This window comes from Hemiscyllium ocellatum, chromosome 25 (assembly GCF_020745735.1).
Source record: "Hemiscyllium ocellatum isolate sHemOce1 chromosome 25, sHemOce1.pat.X.cur, whole genome shotgun sequence".
In the NCBI taxonomy this organism is placed as follows: domain Eukaryota; kingdom Metazoa; phylum Chordata; class Chondrichthyes; order Orectolobiformes; family Hemiscylliidae; genus Hemiscyllium; species Hemiscyllium ocellatum.
In genome coordinates, this window is record NC_083425.1 from 55,716,640 (window position 1) to 55,740,607 (window position 23,968).

General features: G+C 42.4%; 1 protein-coding gene across 3 annotated transcripts in view; it reads right to left on the reverse strand.

The window, feature by feature from the left end:
* itgb4 (integrin, beta 4) overlaps window positions 1-23,968 on the reverse strand; it is a 133,297-nt gene that overhangs the window by 45,820 nt on the left and 63,509 nt on the right. For all 3 annotated transcript variants that reach the window (XM_060844379.1, XM_060844380.1, XM_060844381.1), the window contains exons 25-29: window positions 22,432-22,611; window positions 21,477-21,628; window positions 17,172-17,379; window positions 7,957-8,069; window positions 1,919-2,096 (exon numbers count right to left, since the gene is read on the reverse strand). In XM_060844379.1, coding sequence (XP_060700362.1) covers window positions 1,919-2,096; window positions 7,957-8,069; window positions 17,172-17,379; window positions 21,477-21,628; window positions 22,432-22,611 — 831 coding nt within the window. The remainder of the gene's footprint in view (window positions 1-1,918; window positions 2,097-7,956; window positions 8,070-17,171; window positions 17,380-21,476; window positions 21,629-22,431; window positions 22,612-23,968) is intronic.

Genomic DNA, 23,968 nt, shown 5'->3' on the forward strand with positions numbered 1-23,968 from the left:
TTCAAGGCTCAGATAGGTTTGACAAAGATAGATATTTAATCAGTAAAGAAATCAAGGATTATGGGTAAAGGGCTGTAAAGTGGAGATGAGGATTATCAGAGCAGCCATGATCTCATTGAAAGATGGAGCAGTGAAATGGACCAACTTCTGCTCCTATATCTTACAATCTTGGTAAGTCACACTTCAGAGCTGTAAGCACATAATCCAGGCATTTGTGAATCTCAGAAGATATGGGAGTATGTCAGTGAGAGACCACAAGACATTGATAAGAGCCATAATCCAGATTCCACTTGCAACAAGCTATGATGTCAGCACTTGCTTTCTCACACCTTCTAGTTACACCCCCCCCCCCCACCCCCACCGTTCCCCAGTTTTTGACCTCCCAGTTTCTTAAAGAAAATTTTCTGTCTGTTTTTGAGGAATATAGTCATGTTGTCATGGCTGGAGTAGCATAACTATCAATGTACAATTATAAAGATCATGCTGTTTCAATGTAACAACTCAAAACCAGCTCCCGGTGTATAGTGAGGTATTTTATTTATTGAGGGTATTGCTTGGCTGGACCAACATTTATTGCCCATCGCTGTTTGCACTGGCAAGCTGCCTTCTTGAACTGCTGCCACCATGGCATATAAGTAAACCTACAGTGATGTTAGAGAGACAGTACCAGGATTTTAACCCAGCACCATATAGTCATACAGTTCCAAACCAGGATGGTGTGTGACATGGAGGAATGGCTGGGCAAGGAGAAAGAGATGAGGAAATTTGAGAATTGTAAGATTGGTTAGATGCTGGAAATTTTGCAGCAATCATAATTCACCTCCTGACTCCCTAAAGCCTGCCAGGCAAGGCACAGTCAGGAGGTGGATAAGTGCATCTCCCTCAACACTCAAAATGCATGACACCATCCAGGACAAAGCAGCCTCCTTAATGTGCACCTTATCCAGTACCTTCAATATTCACTCTTTTTGTCACTATTCTACAGCAGCAGTGCTATGAACCATCTACAGTAGAAATCTGATATATTGCAGATGTTGGGGTGTAAGAAGTGAAACCAAGTTATTGCTGAACCGCAATTTGGCTGAATTTCAGTTATGTTGAGTGCAGTTGTATTTCCTCAGAGCACTGCAAGCTTTTAAACTCAGACCCCTTCTCAGTGCCATGTTGGATTATAGCTGTGGCCTTGACATTGCCCGTACAGGCTATGGGGATGATCACTTCTAGCCACAAAGAGGCAGCTGCTGTCTGACTGAGATGTTCAGAAGGAGATCAGAGGCTGTGTAAATCTGGAATGCATAAAACCCCTGCACCATAAGTGAATTCACATTATAATAATTCATGTTGTGACAGATGTTCACTGAATAAGATACTTTGCAGCAATTCATTCAGGCTCCTTCAACAGCACTTTACAAACCCATAACCTCTACTAGAAGGACAAGGGCAGCAGATACCTGAGAATGCCAGCTCCTGTAAGTCCCCTCCAAGTCACACACCATTGTGACTTAGAGCCATATCACCATTCCTTTTACTGTCACATCCTATATAAGGATAAAAAAAACCTCATTATTTATGAGGAGCTGGTTTCTGAGTTGTCACGTGGCCCATACACTGAAATAGCAAGACAGTTTCAGTGGTGTTTATATTACAATATTCATGACCACTACGCTACCATATGTCCAAGAAAACCAAAGGGGCATTTTCCAAAGGAAGCAGAGAGGTTGAAAATGGTAACAGAGAAAATAAATGGCTGAAGCAATGGTGTGTAAGATCAGAGGTTTGTTACATGAATAAGAATCATGTAGACAAGAGTCAACTTTTTGTTCTCAGAGGCACTGCTCCCAGTCCAAGTACAGAGGTCAGATCCATTCCACAATATCCACTAATATAAAATGAGTATTATAAATATAAATTGATTTACCCTCATCCAGAGTATGACAATAAGTGATGGCAGATTGGGGACCATCACCAAGATCATTATAGGCCAGCACATTCATTGCATAGTAAGAGCCTGGCTGGAGATTGATGAGCTCAGCAGAAGTATTCCTTGTCTCCATAATCTGAGAGGCAAGCCTGTCATCTTCAGGCCAATACTCCACCTGGGGGGAAAAAAAAGCATGCTGAGTTACTTACATTGCCCAGTTAGTTACAGCCTATGGCACTGAAGGAAACCATTTGACACATTGTGTCTGTGCCAACTAATACAAAAACCATCCAGTCAAATCCAACTTCCAGCTTTTGGCCCACAGTCCTGTGGACTATAACATCTTATATCCAAGTCCAAGAGTTCTTCATTAAATGTGGTAAGGATTCTTCTCTTAACCCCTCCTTTCAGACAAGGAATTCCAGGACTTCCACCACCATCGTTTGGGCAAACAAACTCCCCATCAACTCCCCTTCTTCTGTTTCTTTGAATTCATACCCCTGCTAAAGGTTGATAAGTGAGTATTCAGATGATGCGAATGTTGACGGGGTGGTAAATAGTGAGGATTACAAGAGGATTTAGATGATCTGGTCATGTGGGCTCATCTCTGGTAAGTGGATAAAATTGTTTACAAGGTATATAGGAGACTTATCTTTATTTACTGAAGCACAGAATTTAAGAGCAGAGAGGTTATGCTGGAACTTTATGAAATGTTGATTAGGCCACAGCTAGAATATTGTGTACAGTTCTGGAATCCACATTATAGAAGGGATGTGGTTTCACTTGAATGCACGTTATAGGTGAATGTGATAGCACTGGAGATGGTGCAGAGGAGATTTACCAGGAGAGTTTCGTTTACGAAGAGAGATTGGACAGACTGAGGTTGTTTTCTCAGAAATCTCCTCTGTACCTTTTCCAAAAGACTGCATCCTTCCTGTTTTGTAGTGATGAGAACCTTATCTGGTGGTTTATCTGCTGATTAATTATATTTTTATGCAGTTTTAGCATAGCCCCCCCACCCCCTCATACTTTAGACTACTGTTAAGTATCTTGTGTCCCTTCTTAACCACTTCTATCTGTCTCCTACCATTAGGGTTTATTGGACTTTCACTCCAAGATCCCTCACTTCCACTACACCTATCAGTGTCCCAGAATTTTGTGTATTCCTTTGCTTTGTTTTCCTTCTGTAAACACACTCTTCTCCAGACTGAATTTCATTTGTCACTTTTCTACCGATCCAACAAACCCATTGTAATTTTTCTGCAGTCTACAACTTTGTTCCTCATGATTAAACACACAGTCAATTTTTACATAATTTGCAACCTTGTATTTAAGTCTAAATCATTGATATGTACCATGAGCAGCAAGGATGAGTACTAAGCCCTTCAGAATCCAATTGGAAGCAGTCTTCCAGTCGCTAAAAGACTCATTGCTTCTTGGTATTGAGCCAGTTTTGGATCCAACTTGTTACCTTAGCTTTTAGATTTCTAACCAGTCTGCCAGAGATGGGTCTTTGTCAAAAGTGTTGTTAAAATCTGTGAAGACTATGTCAAATCTGCAACCTTCATTGACCTTCCTTAAAAAAATTCAATTAAGATAGTCTTGCAGGTATTCTTTATCAAATCCACTCTAACTGATCTTGATTGATCCATGTATCTCTCACTGATGATCGATATTCTCAATTTCTTTCCCAGTAGTTGATCACTATAGAGGTGAAGCTAACTGTGTTCTAAGTGTCCATCACCACCTGCAAGTTCTCCTCCAAGCCCCTCAGCATCACCATTCATTCACTGTTGCTGTGTAAAATCCTGGAACACCCTCCCTCACTGCCTTGTGTGTCAACCTACAGCATTTAGACTACAGTGTTTCAAGAAGGGAGCTCACCAGCACTTCCTCAAAGGCAAGTAGAGATAGGCAATAACTGATAGCCAGCCAGCAACACTCACATCCCAGTAATGAATTACAAAAAAAAATCCCCATTTATCCCTATCTGCCCTGTTAAGTAACAGTACTTCTGGGTCTTCTGAGACCACTCTTGTAGCCAGAAAGGAATGGAGAATAAAAGCCAAAGTTTTTCGTTTAAACTTCACCTTTTGTATCAGTCTGCCATGAGGGACCTTGTCAAAAGCTTTACTGAAGTCCATGTAGACAATATCAATTTCTTTTCCCTCATCAATCATCTTTGTTACCTCCTCAAAAAACTCAATCAAGTTAGTGAGGCATGACCACCCCCCTCGCCCAAAGACCATGCTGTCTATTACTAGTAAGTCCATTCGCTTCTAAGTGCATATAGATCTTCTCCCTGAGAACCTTTTCCAATTGTTTCCCCACTACCAACTTCAGTCTCACAGGCCTGTAATTCCGTGATTATCCCTGTTACCCTTCTTAGGACGACATTGGCTATTCTCCAGTTCTCTGGGATCTCACATGTGGTCAAAGAGGATTCAAAGATGTCTGTTAATGTTCCATCAATTTGTTCTCTTGTCTCCCTCTCAATATTCAATGATAGATCCCATCAGGACCTGGGGACTTATCTACCTTAATACTTTTTAAGACTCATAACACCTCTTCCTTTTTAATAGCAATTTAGCTTAGAAATTTGACACTTCTTTCCTCCTCCATCAATTCCTTCTCCTCAGTGAATACCAACACAATGTATTCATTTGGGACCTCACCTACCTCTTCTGGCTCCTTTGTCCTTGAGTGGACCAGCCCTTTCCCTGGCTACCTTGTTTTTATATATGTATAAAAAGTCTTGAGATTCTCCTTAAATCTGTTTGTTAATGATTTTTCATGACCCCTTTATGTCCTTCTAATTCCATATTTAAGTTCTTTCCTACTTACATACTTCAAGGTCTTTATCAGTTTCCATCCTCCTAGACCTTATCTATGCTTCCCTTTTCTTTTTGACCAAAGTCATAACATCCCTGGTCATCTAAGGTTCAAGTAACTTGCCATACCTATTCTTCATTCCCACAGGAACATGCTGCTCCTGAACTCTTACAAACTGTCTTTTGAAATACTACATGTGGATTTACCTTCAAACTATCACATCCAATCAACATTCTCTGAGTTCCTGCCTAATATTGTTGAAAGTGTAACACTTTCAGCCGAGGACTGCTGTTAGCCCCATTCATGAGTATCTTAAAACTCATGATATTATGGTCACTACTCCTGAAATGCTCCCCCACTGAAACCTCATTCACCTGGTTGGGCTCATTTCCCAAAACTAGATCCAGTATAATGCCTTTCCTCGTTGGACTGTTTACAGACTGTCAGCATCTGTTGTCCATACTTTCTCCTGTTTACATACTGTGTCAAGAAACCCTTCTGAATGGTCCTTACAAATTCTGCCCCATCCAAGCCCCTAACATGAAGTGAGTCCCAGCCAATAAAGGAAAAGTTAAAATCATCAACCACAACAGCCCTGTTGTTTTTTCATCTTTCCAAAATCTGCCAAGATATTCTCTCTTCTATCTCCTGCTGGCTGTTGGGAAGTTTGTAGTTTACCCCTGCATTGTGATTTCATCTTTCCTATCCCTAAGGTCTACACATATTGCCTTGCTGCACGAGTTCTCTGACGTATCCTCCTTCAGTACAGCTGTGAGATACTCCTTTAACAGTAATGGATGTCCCCATCCTTTTTACATCCCTTTCGATCACATCTGAAATATCTAAATCATTTAGATGCCAGTCCTGTCCCTTTTTCAACCAAGTCTTCATAATTGCAATAATGTCACAGTTCCAAAGCTCTTGAGTTCATCTCTCTTGCCAATTATACTTTTTGCATTGAAACACATGTATTTTAGACCAATTCCCTGTTCTTTTCAGCAGCATTTTCCTGCTTTTTTTGTTCTTAGTTATTGTTTGCCTTGGTTTCTACATTTCTACATCTACTACCCTACCCCTCTGACTCCCATTCTCCTACCACACTAGTTTAAACCCTCCCAACCATTCTATTAAGTATGCCCCCCCAAAGGACATCAGTCCTGGTCCCTGCCCAGGTGTAACTTGTCCAGTTTGTGCTGGTCCCATCTTCCCCACAGACCCAATGCCCATGAATCTGAATTCCCCCCACCCCACACCATATTTTCAGCCAGAATCCTATATATTCTGCTGTTTCTACTCTCACTAGCTCATGGCACTAGTAGTAATCCTGAGATTACTTTGAGGTCCTACATTTCAACTTTCTTCATAGTTCTCTATATTCTGCTTTTAGGACCTCATCCCTTTTTTTTCACTTATGTAATTAGTAACAATGTGTACCACTATCACTGGCTGTTCGCTCACCCTCTCCAGAATGTCCTGCAACCCACTGTGACATCCAGAGAGGCAACACATCATCCTGGACTCTCATTTGCAGCCACGAAAATGCCTGACTATTCCCCTTACAACTGAATCCCCAAGAACTATAGCATTTCTATGCCTATTTCTCCCTCCCTCTGCAACAGAGCCAACTGTGGTGCCATGAACTTTGTTGCTTCTGTTATTTCCTGAGAGACCATTCCCTTCAACAGTATCCAAAATGGTTTACCTGTTTTGCAATTGAATAGTCACTGTGATGATACTGTTCCTTTTACAAGGTTATGTTGTCCTTGGTACTTTTCAAAAGGGGTTGTAAAAGACAGAGGGCCGACATGCCTGCCAGTGACTGCTGAAGTTCACAATCAGGGGAGACCTTTAGGTTTTTTTTAAGAACTATTGTGCAATGAAAGGGGAGTGGCCAGTTCTCCCAGTGAAGGGATTTTTCTAGTTTGGCTGAGTTATAGCAGTTAGAAACTGCTGGGGACTGCAGCTACAGTAAAAAGGGGTTCCATGCTTCAGCAAATGATCCCTGGCTGATCCTCTCTCTTTAACATCTCTCCTGTAAGAATCTGGGTTAAAATTTATCTTTTCTACCAAAGGGTGCGTTTATGGAGATTTTGCAGGAAAATGGAACAGCATCATCAAGTTGCGAAGGAGTTGGTTGGGTTTTCAGATCAGCTAAGTTATTCTATATTCTGTTGTCTTTAGTTGGTGTTTCATTCGGTAGCCTGTAAATTAGTTCTGTTTTGTTCAAAACTGAGTGGTTTGACCAGCTGCATCATTCCTGGAATATCTACATTACATCTGCCTAGAACTAAAAAAATTAGGGAGTGGGCTACTTTCTTAAAAACGTTTTGAGGGAGTCTGGCCTGGTCCATCTCACCACAGAAGATTCCTGCACTGCCTGCTTAGCCCTCCTGCTCTGCCTGGTGGTCACCCATTCCCTTCCTGCCTGTGGTATCTGAATCTGCATATTATTGCTCATTTTGTTATGTTAACCACTTAGTTATATTGCTCAGTTCGTCATATTATCCAGTTAGTTACATTATTGCTCAGTTAGTTATATTGCTAGTCAATTATATTATTGCTCAGTTAGTTATATTGCTCAGTTAATGTCTGTACATAGGGGGTTATCTGTCGATTGAATTGTTGATTCGAATTTTTCATGCCCATTTGTCCCAAATCTTCTTTGTGTTATTACACTGCCCATCCTCTCATTTCCGATGAAGAGCTTATGCCTGAAGCATCGACTCTCCTCGGATGCTGTGTAACCTGCTGTGCTTTTCCAGCACCACACTTTTCAACTAATTAAATCCAGTGTCAGTTATGGCCATATTGTGTCACCATTACAAATACTTTGCATATCCCACATCTGGGTCTTTCCCTCCCCCTCTTCATCCTTGCTGTGTTTAACCAGCTATAGACTGTAATCCCTTCCAAAGGTCTCTTTTAATCTTGAATATGTGATGAATACCTAAAAGGTTTTCAGTGGTGACACTAAATGTCATAACTATCACTGGATTTGATGGGCAGTGTAATATTCACAGGTCTGGAGAGAAGAACAAGAGTTAAAGTTTCAAGTCCAGTGACCTGCTAGACTTGAAACATTAGCTTTGTTTACGCTTCACAGATATTACTGGACCTGCTGAATTTCTCCAGCAGTTTCCGTTTTTGATGGGCAGTGTGTAAAACTGATGGTTCAGTTAGCCCTGGAACAGTGTGAATCTTACCCTATATCCTGATGGCTCACCCAGGGGTGGGTTCCAATTCAGCTGGATTCTTCTGCTGTCAATTGGATGAGCTTTCAGATTGAATGGTGGGGTGTCAATCGGGATTTGCCTCTCTGTGACATGAAAGAGTGGTATTAAAAAATATCATCAGCACGCACCCTCTGAGTCAATCAGGCATCACATTACAGAACAATGAACCACTTGGTTTTGCACTCTGTGAGTTGTCCAAGTTGTGCCCTCAAACTATTTATATCTAATTATGTGGGGCACATAAAAACAACCAATGTAACCATCTTCCCCTTAGAGACTCAGGTTCACAAAGGTAGCTTGTGCTAAGGATTAAATAGCAGACACAAACGAGAACATAGGAATAAACAACTTGGCAGGCTGTAATCATCAGGGAATCACAAATAATACTGCCTTGACCTGAGCCATTTACAATCTATATCAATGACTTGGTTGAGGACACTAACTGGAACATACCTATTTGCTGGCAGTACAAAGCTAGTTGAAAAAAGTTGGAAGCTTTGAGGACAGTTTAAGACATATAAGATTCATAGGCAAAATCTGGGAAAAATGTAGAATACCTACTTCAGTAGAAAACTAGAAAAACAGAATGTTTTTTAAATGGTGAAATAGTGGAAAATGATAAAATTCATAGGAATCTGGGATCCTTTAAGAATCACACAAAATCAATATGCAGGTACAAGAGCTAACAGGAAAGCAAATATTGGCCTTTATTATCTGGGGAATTATATTAATGAAGTCTTACTGTGACTATTTAGGGTGAGATTACATCTGAAATACTGTGTACGATTTGGATCTCTGTACATAGGAAAGGACAAACTTGTCTTCAATAGACTTCAGTGTATGGCCACAAAACTGATTTGTGAGATGTAGGGTCACTTGACCCTAAAAGTTAACTCTTTTTTCTCTCCATATATTCTGCCAGACCTGCTGAGCTTTTCCAGCAATTTCTAGTTTTGTTCATAAAATGTAGGGATTGTCTTATGAAGCGATGTCGAATAGACAGATGTAGAGTTGCTGGAGTTTAGATGAATGGGAAGTAATCTCATTGAAGCATATAAAATCCTTAAGGGATTGGCAGGGAGCATGGGAGTTGGAAGATTTTTCCCCTGTCTGGACTGCCTAGAATTAGTGGTAATTGTCTTATTTAGGACTGAGGTAAAATTCCATTTTTCCACACAAAGTGTTATTACAATTGGTAATTCATAAGATTACGATATTTTGGAGTGGGTTATTAATTTTTGGGTAAAATGAAGGGAGTCATCTGACCTATACTGAAGCTTGCCTGACAACAGGTATGGATTATAGGACAGCCAAAATTAAATGACTATTTTTAAAGTGTTAAGTGTTAAGCCAGTAAGAGTTAAGAGTGTCAGGTTGTAAAAGGCTTTACTCAAACTGCCATTTGGTTCCATGATAATTTGGATTTGGTGTCTATTAGCATTACTACCTGGATACAAGGTCCATGTCATTCATGTTGCCATGACGATGAGTTCACCAGAAGCCATTATAAAGGATTAGGTTACAGGCTTTCCTAAATATCACTAAATGTCACAAACAGGTGGGTTAGATCCATATGACAAAAAGCAGCAAGAGACAAGAAGTCTCAATGGCTTATTGTGCCAGAATGCAAGTGGAAGCTTGGACATGATTGAAAAGACCAAATTAATGAGGAGTTAAGATGAAGCTGCAAGATTTCCCTGAATAATACTGGAGAAGTAGGATCCCCAGTAAGACTTTCAAAGTAAAGAACAATTCTGGGCGTAGACATTACCAGGGGCTGAGAAAGGAACAGAACAGAAGCAAACCTTCAGGAGCGAAGAATTATTATAAACTGATTCTGGGAAAATTTCATGTCTAAGTAAAGGTTAGTATAAAGAATAGACATGAAATGTGCTTTATCAGCTGCGTTGAAAGAAAAGATGAAAAGCTTCTGTTTTGTGATTTAAAGTATAATTTGCCTACAGAAACCTTTAGTCAATATTGATTTTAGTTTTATATTGTAGTAAAAACCTTAAAATGTAAAATCAATTTTTAACAACTAACTTAAAGTTCAAATGCTTCTGTTATTATTGTTCTCTCAAAGGAATGTAATAATTGCAAATTATTTAGATTGTCTACTCCAATGAATGGTGGAAATTCAATTGTTGAATATACTCAAGACTCAAGGTATAATTAAGGTAGAGCAAAATAGAGCTCAAAACTCAGATATTACTGGATGGTAAAACAGGTTTAAAGGAGCATATGTTTTACACTCTTATGTCTTCTTATGTACACCTTTACAGACTCTCACTCACAAACACATGCAGTCTCATTCACACATAAACACACACATGCACTCTCACTCACACATACACATACATGTACTCACATGCACACACACTCTTGAATGCACACACATACAGTTATAGAGTCATAGAGATGTACAGCATGGAAACAGACCCTTTGGTCCAACTCATCCATGCCAACCAGATATCCCAACCCAATCTAGTCCCACCTGCCAGCACCCGGCCCATATCCCTCCAAACCCTTCCTATTCATATACCCATTTCAAATGTTGCAATTGTACCAGCCTCCACCACTTCCTCTAGCAGCTCATTCCATACATGTACCACCCTCCGTGAAAAAGTTGCCCCTCAGGTCTCTTTTATATTTTTGCCCTCTCACCCTTAACCTATGCCCTCTTGTTCTGAACTCCCCCACCCCAGGGAAGATGTCTATTGATCCTTTCCATTGCCCCCATGATTTTACCCCTCAAACTCCAACACTCCAGGAAAAACAGCCCCAGCCTAATCAACGTCTCCCTATAGCTCAAATCCTCCAACCCTGGCAACATCCTTGTAAATCTTTTCTGAACCCTTTCAAGTTTCACAACATCCTTCTGGTAGGAAGGAGACCAGAATTGCATGCAATATTCCAACAGTGGCCCAATCAATGTCCTGTACAGCTGCAACATGACCTCCCAATTCCTGTACTCAATACTCTGACCAATAAACCAAAGCATACCAAATGCCTTCTTCACTATCCTATCTCACTGCGGTTCTACTTTCAAGGAGCTATGAAACTGCACTCCAAGGTCTCTTTGTTCAGCAACACTCCCTATGACCTTACCACTAAGTGTATAAGTTCAGCTAAGATTTGCTTTCCCAAAATGCAGCACCTCGCGTTTATCTGAATTAAACTCCACCTGCCACTTCTCAGCCCATTGGCCCATCTGGTCAAGGTCCCGTTGTAATCTGAGGTAACCGTCTTTGCTGTCCACTACACATTCAATTTTGGCATCATCTGCAAACTTACTAACTATACCTCTTCTGGTCACATCCAAGTCATTTATACAAATGACAAAAAGTAGTGGACCCAGCACCGATCCTTGTGGCACTCCACTGGTCACAGCTTCCAGTTTGAAAAACAACCCTCCACCACCACCCTCCATCTTCTAACTTTGAGCCAATTCTGTATCCAAATGGCTAGTTCTCCCTGTATTCCATGAGACCTAACTTTGCTAACCAGTCTCCCATGGGGAACCTTGTCAAATGCCTTACTGAAGTCCATATAGATCACATCCACCATTCTGCCCTCATCAATCCTTTTTGCTACTTCTTCAAAAAAAACTCAAGCAAGTTTGTGAGACGTGATTTCCCACGCACAGTGCCATGTTGACTATCCCTATTCAGTCCTTGCCTTTCCAAATACATGCACACCCTATCCCTCAGGATTCCCTCCAATAGCTTGCCTACCACTAATGTCAAACTCACTGGTCTATAGTTCCCTGGCTTGTCCTTATGACTCTTCTTAAACAGTGGCACCGCGTTAGCCAACCTCAGCCTTCCGGCACCTCAACTATGACTATAGATGATACAAATATCTCAGCAAGGGGTCCAGCAATCACTTTTGTAGCTTCCCACAGAGTTCTAGGGTACACCTGATCAGGTCCTAGGGTTTTATCCACTGTTATGCATTTCAAGACATTCAGCACTTTTTCCTCTGTAATATGGACTTTTTTCAAGATATCACCATCTATTTCCCTACATTCTATATGCTCCACGCCTTTTTCCATACTAAACACTGATGCAAAATACTTGTTTAGTGCCTCTCCCAGCTCCTCACAAAGGCTGCCTTGCTGATCTTTGAGGGGCCTTCTTCTTTTCCCAGTTACCCTTTTGTAAAAATGTATTTGTAAAAACCCTTCAGATTCTCTTTAACTCTATTTGCCAAAGCTATCTCATGTCCCCTTTTAGCCCTCTTGATTTCCCTCTTAAGTAAACTCCTACTGCCTCTATACTCATCTCAGGATTTATTTGATGTATCTTGTCTGTACCTGACATAGGCTTGCTTCTTTTTCTTAACTAAATCCTCAATTTCTTTAGTATTCCAGCATTCCCTACATTTACAAGTATTTCCTAACACCCTAACAGGAGTATAATGTCTCTGGACTCTTGTTATTTCATGTGTGATGGCTTCCCATTTTCCAGCTGTCCCTTTACCTGCAAATATCCGTCCCCAATCAGCGTTTGAAGGTTCTTGCCTAATACCATCAAAATTATCCTTCCTCCAATTTAGAACTTCAACTTTTAGATCTGGTCTATCCTTTTCCATCATTATTTTAAAACTAATAGAATTATGGTCGCTGGTCCCAAATTGCTCCCCCACTGACGCGTCAGTCACCTGCCCTGCATTATTTCCCAAGAATAAGTCAAGTTTTGCACCTTCTCTAGTAGGTACATCCATATATTGAATCAGAAAATTTTCTTGTACACACTTAACAAATTCTTCTCCATCTATATCCTGAACACTATGGCAGTGTCAGTCTAGATTTGGAAAGTTAAAATCCCCTAACATAACCACCTTATTATTCTTACAGATAACTGAGATCTCTTTACAAATTTGTTACTCAATTTCCCTCTGACTATTAGGAGATCTATAATACAACCCCAATTAGGTGATCATCCCTTTCTGATTTCTCAGTTCCACCCAAATAACTTCCCTGGATGTACTTCCAGAAATATCCTCCCTCCCTCAGTACAGCTGTAATGCTATCCCTTATCAAAAACGCCACACCCCTCCTCTCTTGCCTCCCTTTCTATCCTTCCTGTAGCATTTGTAACCTGGAACATTAAGCTGCCAGTCCTGCCCACCCCTGAGCCACGTTTCTGTAACTGGTATGATATCCCAGTCCCATGTTCCTAACCATGCCCTGAGATCATCTGCCTTCCCTGTTAAGCCTCTTGCATTTAAATAAATGCAGTTTAATTTATTCCACCTTGTTCTCTACTTTGTCTCTGCCTACCCTGACTGTTTGACTGGCTTCCGTTCTCAACTGTACCAGTCTCAGATTTATCTCTTTCCTCACTATTTCCCTGAGTCCCATCTTACTAGTATAAATCCTCCTGAGCAGCTCTTGCAAATCTCCCTGCCAGTATATTAGTTCCATTCCAATTCAGGTGAAATCTGTCCTTCTTATACAGGTCACTGCTGGCCCCTCTCCCCCTTGAGAAATTCTGCACCCTCTGAGACATCTTTAATCCTCACACTAGGGAGAAAACACACCATTCTGATTTTTCACTGCTGGCCACAGAAATGTTTACCTGCGCCTCGGACTAGAGAGTCCCCTAACACAATTGATCTCTTGGAACCCAATGTACCCCTCAATGCATTAGAGCCAGTCTCAATGCCAGAAACTTGGCTGTTCATGCTACATTCCCCTGAGAATCCATCACCCCCTACATTTTCCAAAACAGCATACTTGTTTGAAATGGGATAGCCATAGAAGACTGCTGCACCATCTGCTTACCTCTCTTACCTTTCCTGGAGTTATGTGACTGTATCTGCAAATTTTTCTCCCTTCCTATAACTGCCATCTAATCACATTCCCTTGCTCTCGTAAATTCCTCATTGCTTCTAACTGTCTCTCTAACTGATCCATTCAATCTGATAGGATTCACAACCAATGGCATTTATTGCAGATATAATCCTCAGTAACACATAAGCTCTCCCTAAACTCCCACATCTGACAAGAAAAACATATCACTTTACTAAGGGCTATTTTTGCTTCTTCCAATCTACAGACCCAGAAAATAGCACTGTCTTATTCCTCTACAAAACACTTCTCCAAGCTAACTAATACTTACGGCTTATACTTTAAGTTAAATCAAGAGACATAGCTCAGTAAAACATATAATCAAGAAAGAACCGACTCTACTCACTACTGCAAACTTTCTGTAAGTTACATTTAAAAATATTCAGTTATCTGTTTCTGTGCTGTGACCTCTCCCAAACTGATTCCTCCAAGATCAGTTGTGAATTTTATTGTTTATTAATTTACCCAGATGCACTCCGATGTCCAGCAATGCATGAATCAAACAGCAAAGGCAGTAACAGTGCAAATTCACTGCTGAGTCAGTTAGAACTGTGGGTTTTTTTCTCTCTCTGTCTCTCACTCTCTCCTGCACTGACCTCACCATGTGCTACCTTTGTTCTTCTGCCTCGTAAAAGTGCTGTTGTTTTGACTTTTTTTTTCTCGAAAGTTCCAAAACAATGCAACAGTAATTGCTGCTCCTGGAATTAGAGGAAATCATCTCCAACACCTAAAATACCTCAAAAAAGGAACAGCCTGTTACAGCCAGAAATTTTTCCCATCCTCCATCCTGGATACCCAGAATCTAATATCAGTTACACGTTTACACACATACACATGTAAACATAGATGCACACATAAAAACATTTACACATAATCACACAGACACACACAAACTTGCACACATATACATACATGCACACAGATTTGCATGTGCTGTCAGTTATACATACACACACAAAGACCCAGGCACACACTCAGGCATACGGCCACACACACAGCCGCATAGAAACACATGCGCACATGCACGCAGACATATGCTTGAATAAAGACACACATAATCATTCATGCACACATATCTGTCACCCTGAGCAGGATTACAGTTTCATCAAATGATTCAAAAACTGCAAATGCAACATGTGTTATCCATCTGAGCTGTTTAGTTGGTCATGTGCTGTTGTCTATCCATTTCTGATGAGTTTTGTGTTGTGACAATCTGAGCAGAAGTAGCCTTGTGTAATATGCTGAAGACCCCATACAGAGTTCCTTAGACAGTAATTGTGTCACCCTTTGGAAATTTACCCAGGATTTCCTGTTGACTCTGTGAGGAGCAGGAGCCAGGACAATGTTAATATAATGTTTGTGAGTTACTTTCCTGGGACCTCTGAATTGGTGTGAAATTATAGTAATGCAAGTTTGAATCTTGTATTTCTGTTAGTGTAATAAAAAGTGGAATTCCACTGTCTTCCCATGATCACTTGATCACCGATCAACTGGAAGAAGCTTCCAGGATCAGTTCTAGACAATTTGTAGCAGGATACTTTGCCTCAGCACCTTTGAGCTACAAGAGGAATGAATACCCTCTGTAAATGCTGTTTGTAGACATGTAGGATGTGACTGTGTGCCAACATGAGGATGTTTAATTGTTGTCCTTGCATGTGGTGTGGGGGAGAGGGTGCTGGAATGGGTAGAGTTTGCATGTGGATGTGGGTGAGTGTGGGTGGATATGGGTGTGTCTCTTTGGGAGGGCTGTGTATGGGTGCGTGTGGGAGGGCTATGTATGGGTGTGTGTCTGTGGGAGGGCTGTGTGCTGGGTGTGTGTCTGTGGGAGGGCTGTGTATGTGTGTGTATCAGGGGGAGGGCTGTGTGCTAGGTGTGTGTCTGGGGGAGGGCTGTGTGCTGGGTATGTGTCTCTGGGAGTGCAGTGTGTGGGAGGGCTGTGTTTGTGTGTGTATCTGTGGGAGGGCTGTGTGCTGGGTGTGTGTCTGGGGGAGGGCTGTGTGCTGGGTGCGCGTCTCTGGGAGTGCAGTGTGTCTGTGGGAGGGCTGAATATGGATGTGTGTCTGTGGGAGGACTGTGTGCTGAGTGTGTGTCTGTGGGAGGGCTGTGTATGTGTGTGTATCTGTGGGAGGGCTGTTTGTTGGGTGTGTGTCTGTGGGAGGGCTGTGTGCTGGGTGTGTCTGTGGGAGGGCTGTGTATGGGTGTGTGTCTGTGGGAGGGCTGTGTATGTGTGTGTATCTGTGGGAGGGCTGTTTGTTGGGTGTGTGTCTGTGGGAGGGCTGTGTATATGTGTGTATCTGTGGGAGGGCTGTTTGTTGGGTGTGTGTCTATGGGAGGGCTGTGTGCTGGGTGTGTCTGGGGGAGGGCTGTGTGCTGGGTGTGTCTATGGGAGGGCTGTGTGCTGCGTGTTTGTCTATGGGAGGGCTGTGTGCTGGGTGTGTATCTGTGGGAGGGCTGTTTGTTGGATATGTGTTTCTGGAAGGGCTGTGTGCTGGGTGTGTGTCTGTGGGAGGGCTGGTTGTTGGGTGTGTGTCTGTGGGAGGGCTGTGTGTGTGTGTATCTGTGGGAGGGCTGTGTGTTGGGTGTGTGTCTGTGGGAGGGCTGTGTGCTGGGTGTGTGTCTATGGGAGGGCTGTGTGCTGGGTGTGTATCTGTGGGAGGGCTGGTTGTTGGGTGTGTGTCTGTGGGAGGGCTGTGTGTGTGTATCTGTGGGAGGGCTGTGTGTTGGATGTGTGTCTGTGGGAAGGCTGGTTGTTGGGTGTGTGTCTGTGGGAGGGCTGTGTGTGTGTATCTGTGGGAGGGCTGTGTGCTGGGTGTGTATCTGTGGGAGGGCTGGTTGTTGGGTGTGTGTCTGTGGGAGGGCTGTGTGTGTGTATCTGTGGGAGGGCTGTGTGTTGGATGTGTGTCTGTGGGAGGGCTGGTTGTTGGGTGTGTGTCTGTGGGAGGGCTGTGTGTGTGTATCTGTGGGAGGGCTGTGTGTTGGATGTGTGTCTGTGGGAGGGCTGTGTGCTGGGTGTGTCTGTGGGAGGGCTGGTTGTTGGGTGTGTATCTGTGGGAGGGTTGTGTGTTGGGTGTGTCTATGGGAGGGCTGTGTGATGGGTGTATCTCTGTGGGAGGGCTGTTTGGAGGGTGTGTGCCTGGAGGTGGGTTGCCTGATCGGTGTGTCTGTGGAAGGACTGTCTGTGTCTGTGCTTGAACAGTGGCCTGTGTCAGGGCCCACGCGACCAGGAACAATCTGGTTTTGGGTCATTCTGTTTTGGGGGAGGAGGTGATGGACAGTGACCAAGTGGGAGCATAAAAAGTTAAGCAACAAACAAGGCAAAAGTTAAACACACCATTATCATCAGTGATGATGACATTCGTTTCAGGATACTTCCCAATCTTTGCTCCATTTTGGGGATTGTAGAGCTCCATACAGAATTTTTTCTCCTGCTCATTTCCCAGCAAGGTATCAATCTCGGTCTGCTCCAAAAGAACAACAGGAATCTCCTTGCGAGTCTCTCCGGGTTGGAATGTGACATGGTTCTCTGTTGCTATGTAATCCTACAAGGGACAGAAAATCAAGATCTAAGAGGTGGAAGCGTAGGGAATTTATATTTCATTGGTTAGGCCTCAGCTAGAGTATTTTGTCCACACTCGAAGAAGAATGTTAAGGCCTTGGAGAGGTATTAAGAAATTGAGAAGGATCTGTTATCACCATACATGATTTTTATTTTGCAATGTTGAGTTTGGGGTTGCTAGAGATTGTAGGAGTCCTGATTGTTGAAAACTTTATCTTTTTTTGTGAATATTTTATCGAGAAAAAGATTTTGAATTTTTTACAAAATTATAAAATTACTACAGAATAGTATAGCAATCTTATAATAAACAACAATAACAGTAAACAAACTACTACTCTATTCCACAAACAATTGAGAAAAAAGAATGAAGTGAAAAAAAAAACTACGCAAGCTACAATTTAATAAATAACTAAATGGAAAAAAACTAAATTAAACCAAGTTGAACCAAGGCAAATTAAATTAAATTAAGTTACAACACCAAAGCTCTCCATCACAGGGAGCATCTGTAGGCATATACGTATTTGTTCGGAATTCTTCCTTCCAGGGGCTCCCGGCCCACCAGACACAGGCTTCATGACTACACAAAAGCCCTGACCAATATGGCTGATAAATCTACATCTATATAGTTCAAAAAGGGCAGCCATGTCCTATAAACTTTATCTTTTACTGAACATTTTCTAAAAAGTGGCATCCTCACACAGACAGACCAGACTTGACATGTGCTTTAATTGGAACCTACTCGATTCTGAAGGGACCTGACAGGGTCAACACTGAGAAGTTACTTTCGCTGGCTAGAGAATCTCAAACACAGGGGCACAGTCTCAGGATAAGGATCAATCATTTAAGACTGAGGCAAGGAGAAATCTTCAATATGAGACCTCTGGATCTTAGGAATGACCTACACTAAATGCTGTGGTAACTCAGTTGTTGTTTAAGGCTGAGATAGATTTTTTTCAAACTTGAGGGAGTGAGGAATGTAGGAAGCAGAAGGGGAACTGGGGATGAAAGAGAAGATCAATTATGGTCATATGGAAGGCTAATACAGAAGTACTCCTGCATTTCACGATGGCATCAAAAATATTCTGGGCTGCTTCATAGCTATTACAGACAACAAAGCAATTCCCGAACGGTAGCCACTATTATAAAGCAGGTAACACAACAGTCAACATAGCAAGCTCCCAAAAATTTAGCAATATGACTGTGACCAAATCGTTTGCATTTTTATGATGTTACTTGAAGGATAAACTTTAGCTGGGTCACTGGCAGAATTTTCCCAACTCATCTGTGAATTTGTGATCAGAGATCTTTTACAGTCGGTGGGAAGGCAGGTTTGATGTCTCATTCCCAAAACATCGTATCTGCAGAATTGTTTCATTTAGAATTTACAGCACAAAAAAAAATTTGGCGCATCAGTTCTATACTAATATTTGTGCTCTAAAGTAGACTTCTTCCACACTACTTTAACCACCTCAGTGTAACCTTCTATTCCTGTCTCTCTCAGCTGTTTATCTAGCTACCCCTTAAATAATCTTTGGGGACCAAATGGCTCAGTTGGCTGGACTGCTAGTTTGTGATACAGCATGACAGAACAATTCCTACATTGGCTGATTTGGAGATGCCGGTGTTGGACTGGGGTGTACAAAGTTAAAAATTACACAACACCAGGTTATAGTCCAACAGGTTTAATTGGAAGCACACTAGCTTTCAGAGCAACGCTCCTTCATCAGGTGATTGTCAATGAAGATCTCAATCTTGCCCTTTGCCCCTTGCCTGAGCTATGATGATCCTCAGGTTAAGCTACCACCAGTGATGTCTCTCTGACGAGATAGCAGCATTATGGATTATGTTGACTTCTCCTAAAGCCATCTTATATTATTCACTCTCAATGTGTAGCAAGCACTCTCTCAGAAAAGTTTCTCCTAAATTCTCATCGGATTTGTTAGTGATGATCTTTTATAATGGCCCCTAATTTTGGGCTCCCTCAAATGTGGAAACAACCCACATGCCTTGAAAAAATTTAGAAACCGGCCCAACTCACTTCTCGTTCCCCTAAGCCATACTTTTGCCATATTATATTCCTCAAGTCACCTTTCCATGTCCCCCATGTGATCCTATGCCTTTTTCATACCCCCTCATACTCTATACCCTCAGAGTTACCTTTCCTTCCATGCTTCATTATATCCCAAAGCCACTCAATGGTACCTCCATGTGCACGCCTTCTCATAGCTCATGGAATCTAATGCATTCTCCATGGTCTCTCATATGTCCAAATCTCCTCCAAATCCCTGATACCCCAATACTCCTTGTGCCATTTCCATGTTCCACCATTCTCCTATGTCCCCTCAATTCCCCCATGCCATCTCAAGCTTCCTCATACTCTCTATGCCACCTCCCTGCCCACTCACAACCCCTGCCATTCCATGCCCCTATACACTCATGCCAATTTCTCATATCCCTCATTCCCCTCCCATATTTCTCCAGCTTTGGATGCATTATTTCACCTTTGAAATAGGAAAAGTATTGCAAAGCATGTTAGTACTTATTTAATGCTGGACAATATAATGGTTGATTTAACTTTGCAGGACAGAGTATAAAAATCAATTACCATTTAAAAAGAATGCATCACTAGTGAAATTTGAAGATGTCAATATATTTAACACTTGACTTAATTGAATCCCTACAGTATGGAAGCAGGCCATTCTGCCCATACCAGCCCCCAAAAGACCATCCCTACCTTCACATCCCTGGATACTGTAGCATGGTCAGTTCACCTAACCTGGAGAGGAAACCCGCACAGGGAGAATGTGCAAATTCCACACAGTCACCCAAGGCTGGAAACAAACCCAGATCTCTGTGCTGTGAGGCAGCAATGCTAACCACTGAGCCACCGTGCTATCAGGTTGTTCTCATGAGATGGTAGAATTGCCTTCTGAGGAGAGATGAGCGTCTAGGTATGTATACCGTAGAGTTTCAAGGGGAGTGAGAAAAGGGTTGACTTCATTGAAATTTGCCTAACCTGCTGTGCTTTGACCAGCAACACATTTGCAGCTGTGATCTCCAGCATCTGCAGACCTCATTTTTTACTCTTCATTGAAATTTAGAAATTCTGGCAGAGGTAGGAAGAATTTCTTTATTAAAAGGATAATTCATCTTTGGAATTGTCCATGCCCGAGGACTATTTCAACTCAATCTTAGAATAGATTCCTGATAGAGCACGACAGGATATGAGGATAGCACAGGGAAGTAGTGTTGAGATAGATGATCAGCAAATGACTTTTTTAATACACTCACAGGATATCTGTGTCACTGGCTGGACTAGCGTTTATTGCTCATCCCTGAAGGGCAGTTAAGAAGCGGCCACATTGCTGTGGAGCTGGAGACTAATGTAGGCCAGATCAACTGAGGACAGCGCTTTCCTTTCTTAAATAATGTTAGTGAGCCACATGGGTCAACAACTGACAAGGGGTTTGTGGTCATAGTTAGACTCTTCACTCCAGATTTTTATTCAATTCAAATACCACCATTTTCTGTGGCAGAATTTGAACTGAGATCCCTAGAATATTACCTGGGTTTCTGGATTAATAATCTAGTCATTGCCTCCCTTATCCTAATTGACTTAATTGAATGGCATAGCAGGCTCAATGGGCTGAATAGCCTCCTCCTGTTCCTAGATTCCTAACTCCTCAGCAGGCATTTCCCAGTGGTCACAAACTGTCTGACCTGGTGCGTTTGCTTTAGGGGTATAAGGCTTGAACTGACACATGAGAATAAAAATGGAAGGAGATTCAGAAGCTAGTGATCCCCACAGTGGCATCTCCAACCTCAGGAGAATAGGCAAGTGGCATTTACACTCATGGCCTGCCTGACCTGTGAGGAGACCATACACAAATTGTGCTGGGTCAGAAAGTCATTTGCTTTTGCTGCGAGAGAAATCAGAATTTAAAGGTTTTCTAGTTGGTTCCCAGTTCGTGAAATGCTGACCTCAGAGCTATGCAATCTAGACTGTATGATCGATACAGGCAATGGCTGGTGAGAACTGTGCCTATCTTGGACAGCCCCAACTACACGTGTCAGCCATACCTTGCCATCCTTGGCGGTGCGATCTTTTGTCCTGTAAGAGACCTGTGTGCGTCCATCCTCCCGTATCTCCCGGATAAGGGGAATTTTGGCCACTTTGTCTTGTCTTTGGTATCTGTATGATGGGTGCATGAAGGTGATAATGCTTTTGGCTACTGGAAAGACAGAAACGTACACATGTTAAACAATGCCAGGAAAGACAAGCACCGAGAATTCACCGATGTTGTGATACCTCCCCCTGCCAGTATTCCATTGGAATTACATCAGTCAATCTCCAGCACGGGAGCACGTACAATAATGTCAGGGTGGGAACATGTTGGGGTTCAGATGCCTACAACATTCGAATGTCTTCCTGTCACTCAATACATAAACTTATCTATTGCAAATGGCCACTGCCTGGACTGGGGAAAAGGAGAGAGGGTGGCACTAGAAGTGGGGAGGCAATGGCTTAGTCGTATTATTACTAGACTAGTCCAGTGACCCAGATAACGTCCTGGGGGCCTAACCAGAAGAGGCACTGGGTTGAATCCCTAGGCTTGCAAACATAACAGAGCATTAGGAAAATTGCAATCAACCTTGTTCCTCCTGACTCAGTCAGGGTTAACAAATAATAATTGGACTAAGATCCCCCTGTGGGTCACAGTGCACCAACATGCACATGCATCATTAGGCATGGAATGGACTGTGATACCTTCACAGTTCACTTGCTGTGACCAGACAACAACTACATGCACCATCAGCTTAACTCTGCCCGGGAGTAATGCCTCTTCCAGTTGAAAAGAGTGCCAAAAAGCTTTCAGCCCTTCATAAACAAATAGTGGGCAAAGTGACCCTGAGAATATTATATATCAATATGAAGATAGAACTGAGAGCACTAGATTGGGGTTTAGGGGCTGAATGACAGGGGCCACACTGAACTGGAACCGTCTGATTCCACCTGAGACTCCTAAAGACGTACAGGCCTGTTTGATCATGGTGATGTACACAAATGGCTGGTCAATCTCTGCATTCCCCTTTGGAACATCAACAGCCTCCACTTGCAATTGCTTCTCGTCATCATCTTCATCCTTCACAAAGAGTGGGACCCGCACATTAACAGACTCGACACCATCCGGGAATTCCACCTGCCCGTGAGCATCTGCCAAGACAGCAAGGAACACAGATGGTGGCTTTCAGATTTGCTCCATACATTCAGCTACTTCCTCTTACATCTTAGGTCCCTGAAGTAGGGAGAGACCTGAGAGGAGACTGAAATCCATTCAGCTTACACAGTTCTCACCACTATTGCCACAATCATGGTATGGTGTACTTAATGGTAAATCTTATGATCCACTCCATTTAGTCAACTTCAGTCTTAGTGACCCACTCCATACACCATGTTCCCAAATTGCTCAGTGAGCCACTCCAGACAGTCAACTCCAGTGCAAGTGATCCATTCCACATAGCCAATCCCACTGTTAGTGATCCATTTCACATAGTCTGTTTACTAGTCCTAGTAAACCATGGTGTACAATTCCCTCCAGTCTGGCGGTCCACTCCATGCTGTCACCTCCAGACCTAGCAAACCACTCCACACTGTCAATGACAATATGGGGATCCACACCATGGAGTCAACTACAGTCCTGGGAATCCACTCCATACAGTCAGCTGCATTCATAAAATCATTGAGATGTCCATCACAGAAGCAGACCCTTCAGTCCAACTCGTCAATGTCAAACAGACATCCTAAATTAATCTAGTCCCATTTGCTAGCACTTGGTTAATGTTCCTCTAAATCCTTCCTATTCTTGTACCCATCCAGATGCCTTTTAAATGCTGTAATTGTAACAGCCTCCACCACTTCCTCTGCCTCCTTGTTCCATACAGGTACCACCCTCTGCTTGAAAAAAACTTCCCTTTGGGTCCCTTTTAAATCTTTTCCCCTTACCTTAAATGTTTGTCCTCTAGTTTTGGACTTCCCCATCCTGAGGAAAAGACCTTGTCTATTTAGCCTATCTGAGACCATTATGATTTTATAAGCCTCTGATCTGCAGGGAAAATGGCCCCAGCCTATTCAGCCTCTTCCTATAACTCAAATCCTCCAAACCTGGCAACATACTTGTAAATCTTTTATGAACCCTTTCAAGTTTCATAACATCCTTCCTCCAGCAAGGAGACCAGAACTCCATGCAGTATTCGAAAAGTGGCCTAACCAATGTGCTGTACAACCAAAACATGACCTCCCAACTCTCATACTCAATGCACTGACCAATAAAGGCAAGCATACCAAACACCTTCTTCACTATTCTATCTACCTGTGACTTTACTTTCAAGGATCTATAGTTTTTTTGTTCAGCATCACTCCCCAGGACATTATCATTAAGTGTATAAGTCCTGTCCTGATTTGCCTTTTTAAAATGCAGTACCTCACACTTATCTGAACTAAACTCTATCTGCCACCCCTCGACCCATTGGCCCATTTGATCAAGATCCTGTTGTACTCTGAGGTAACATTC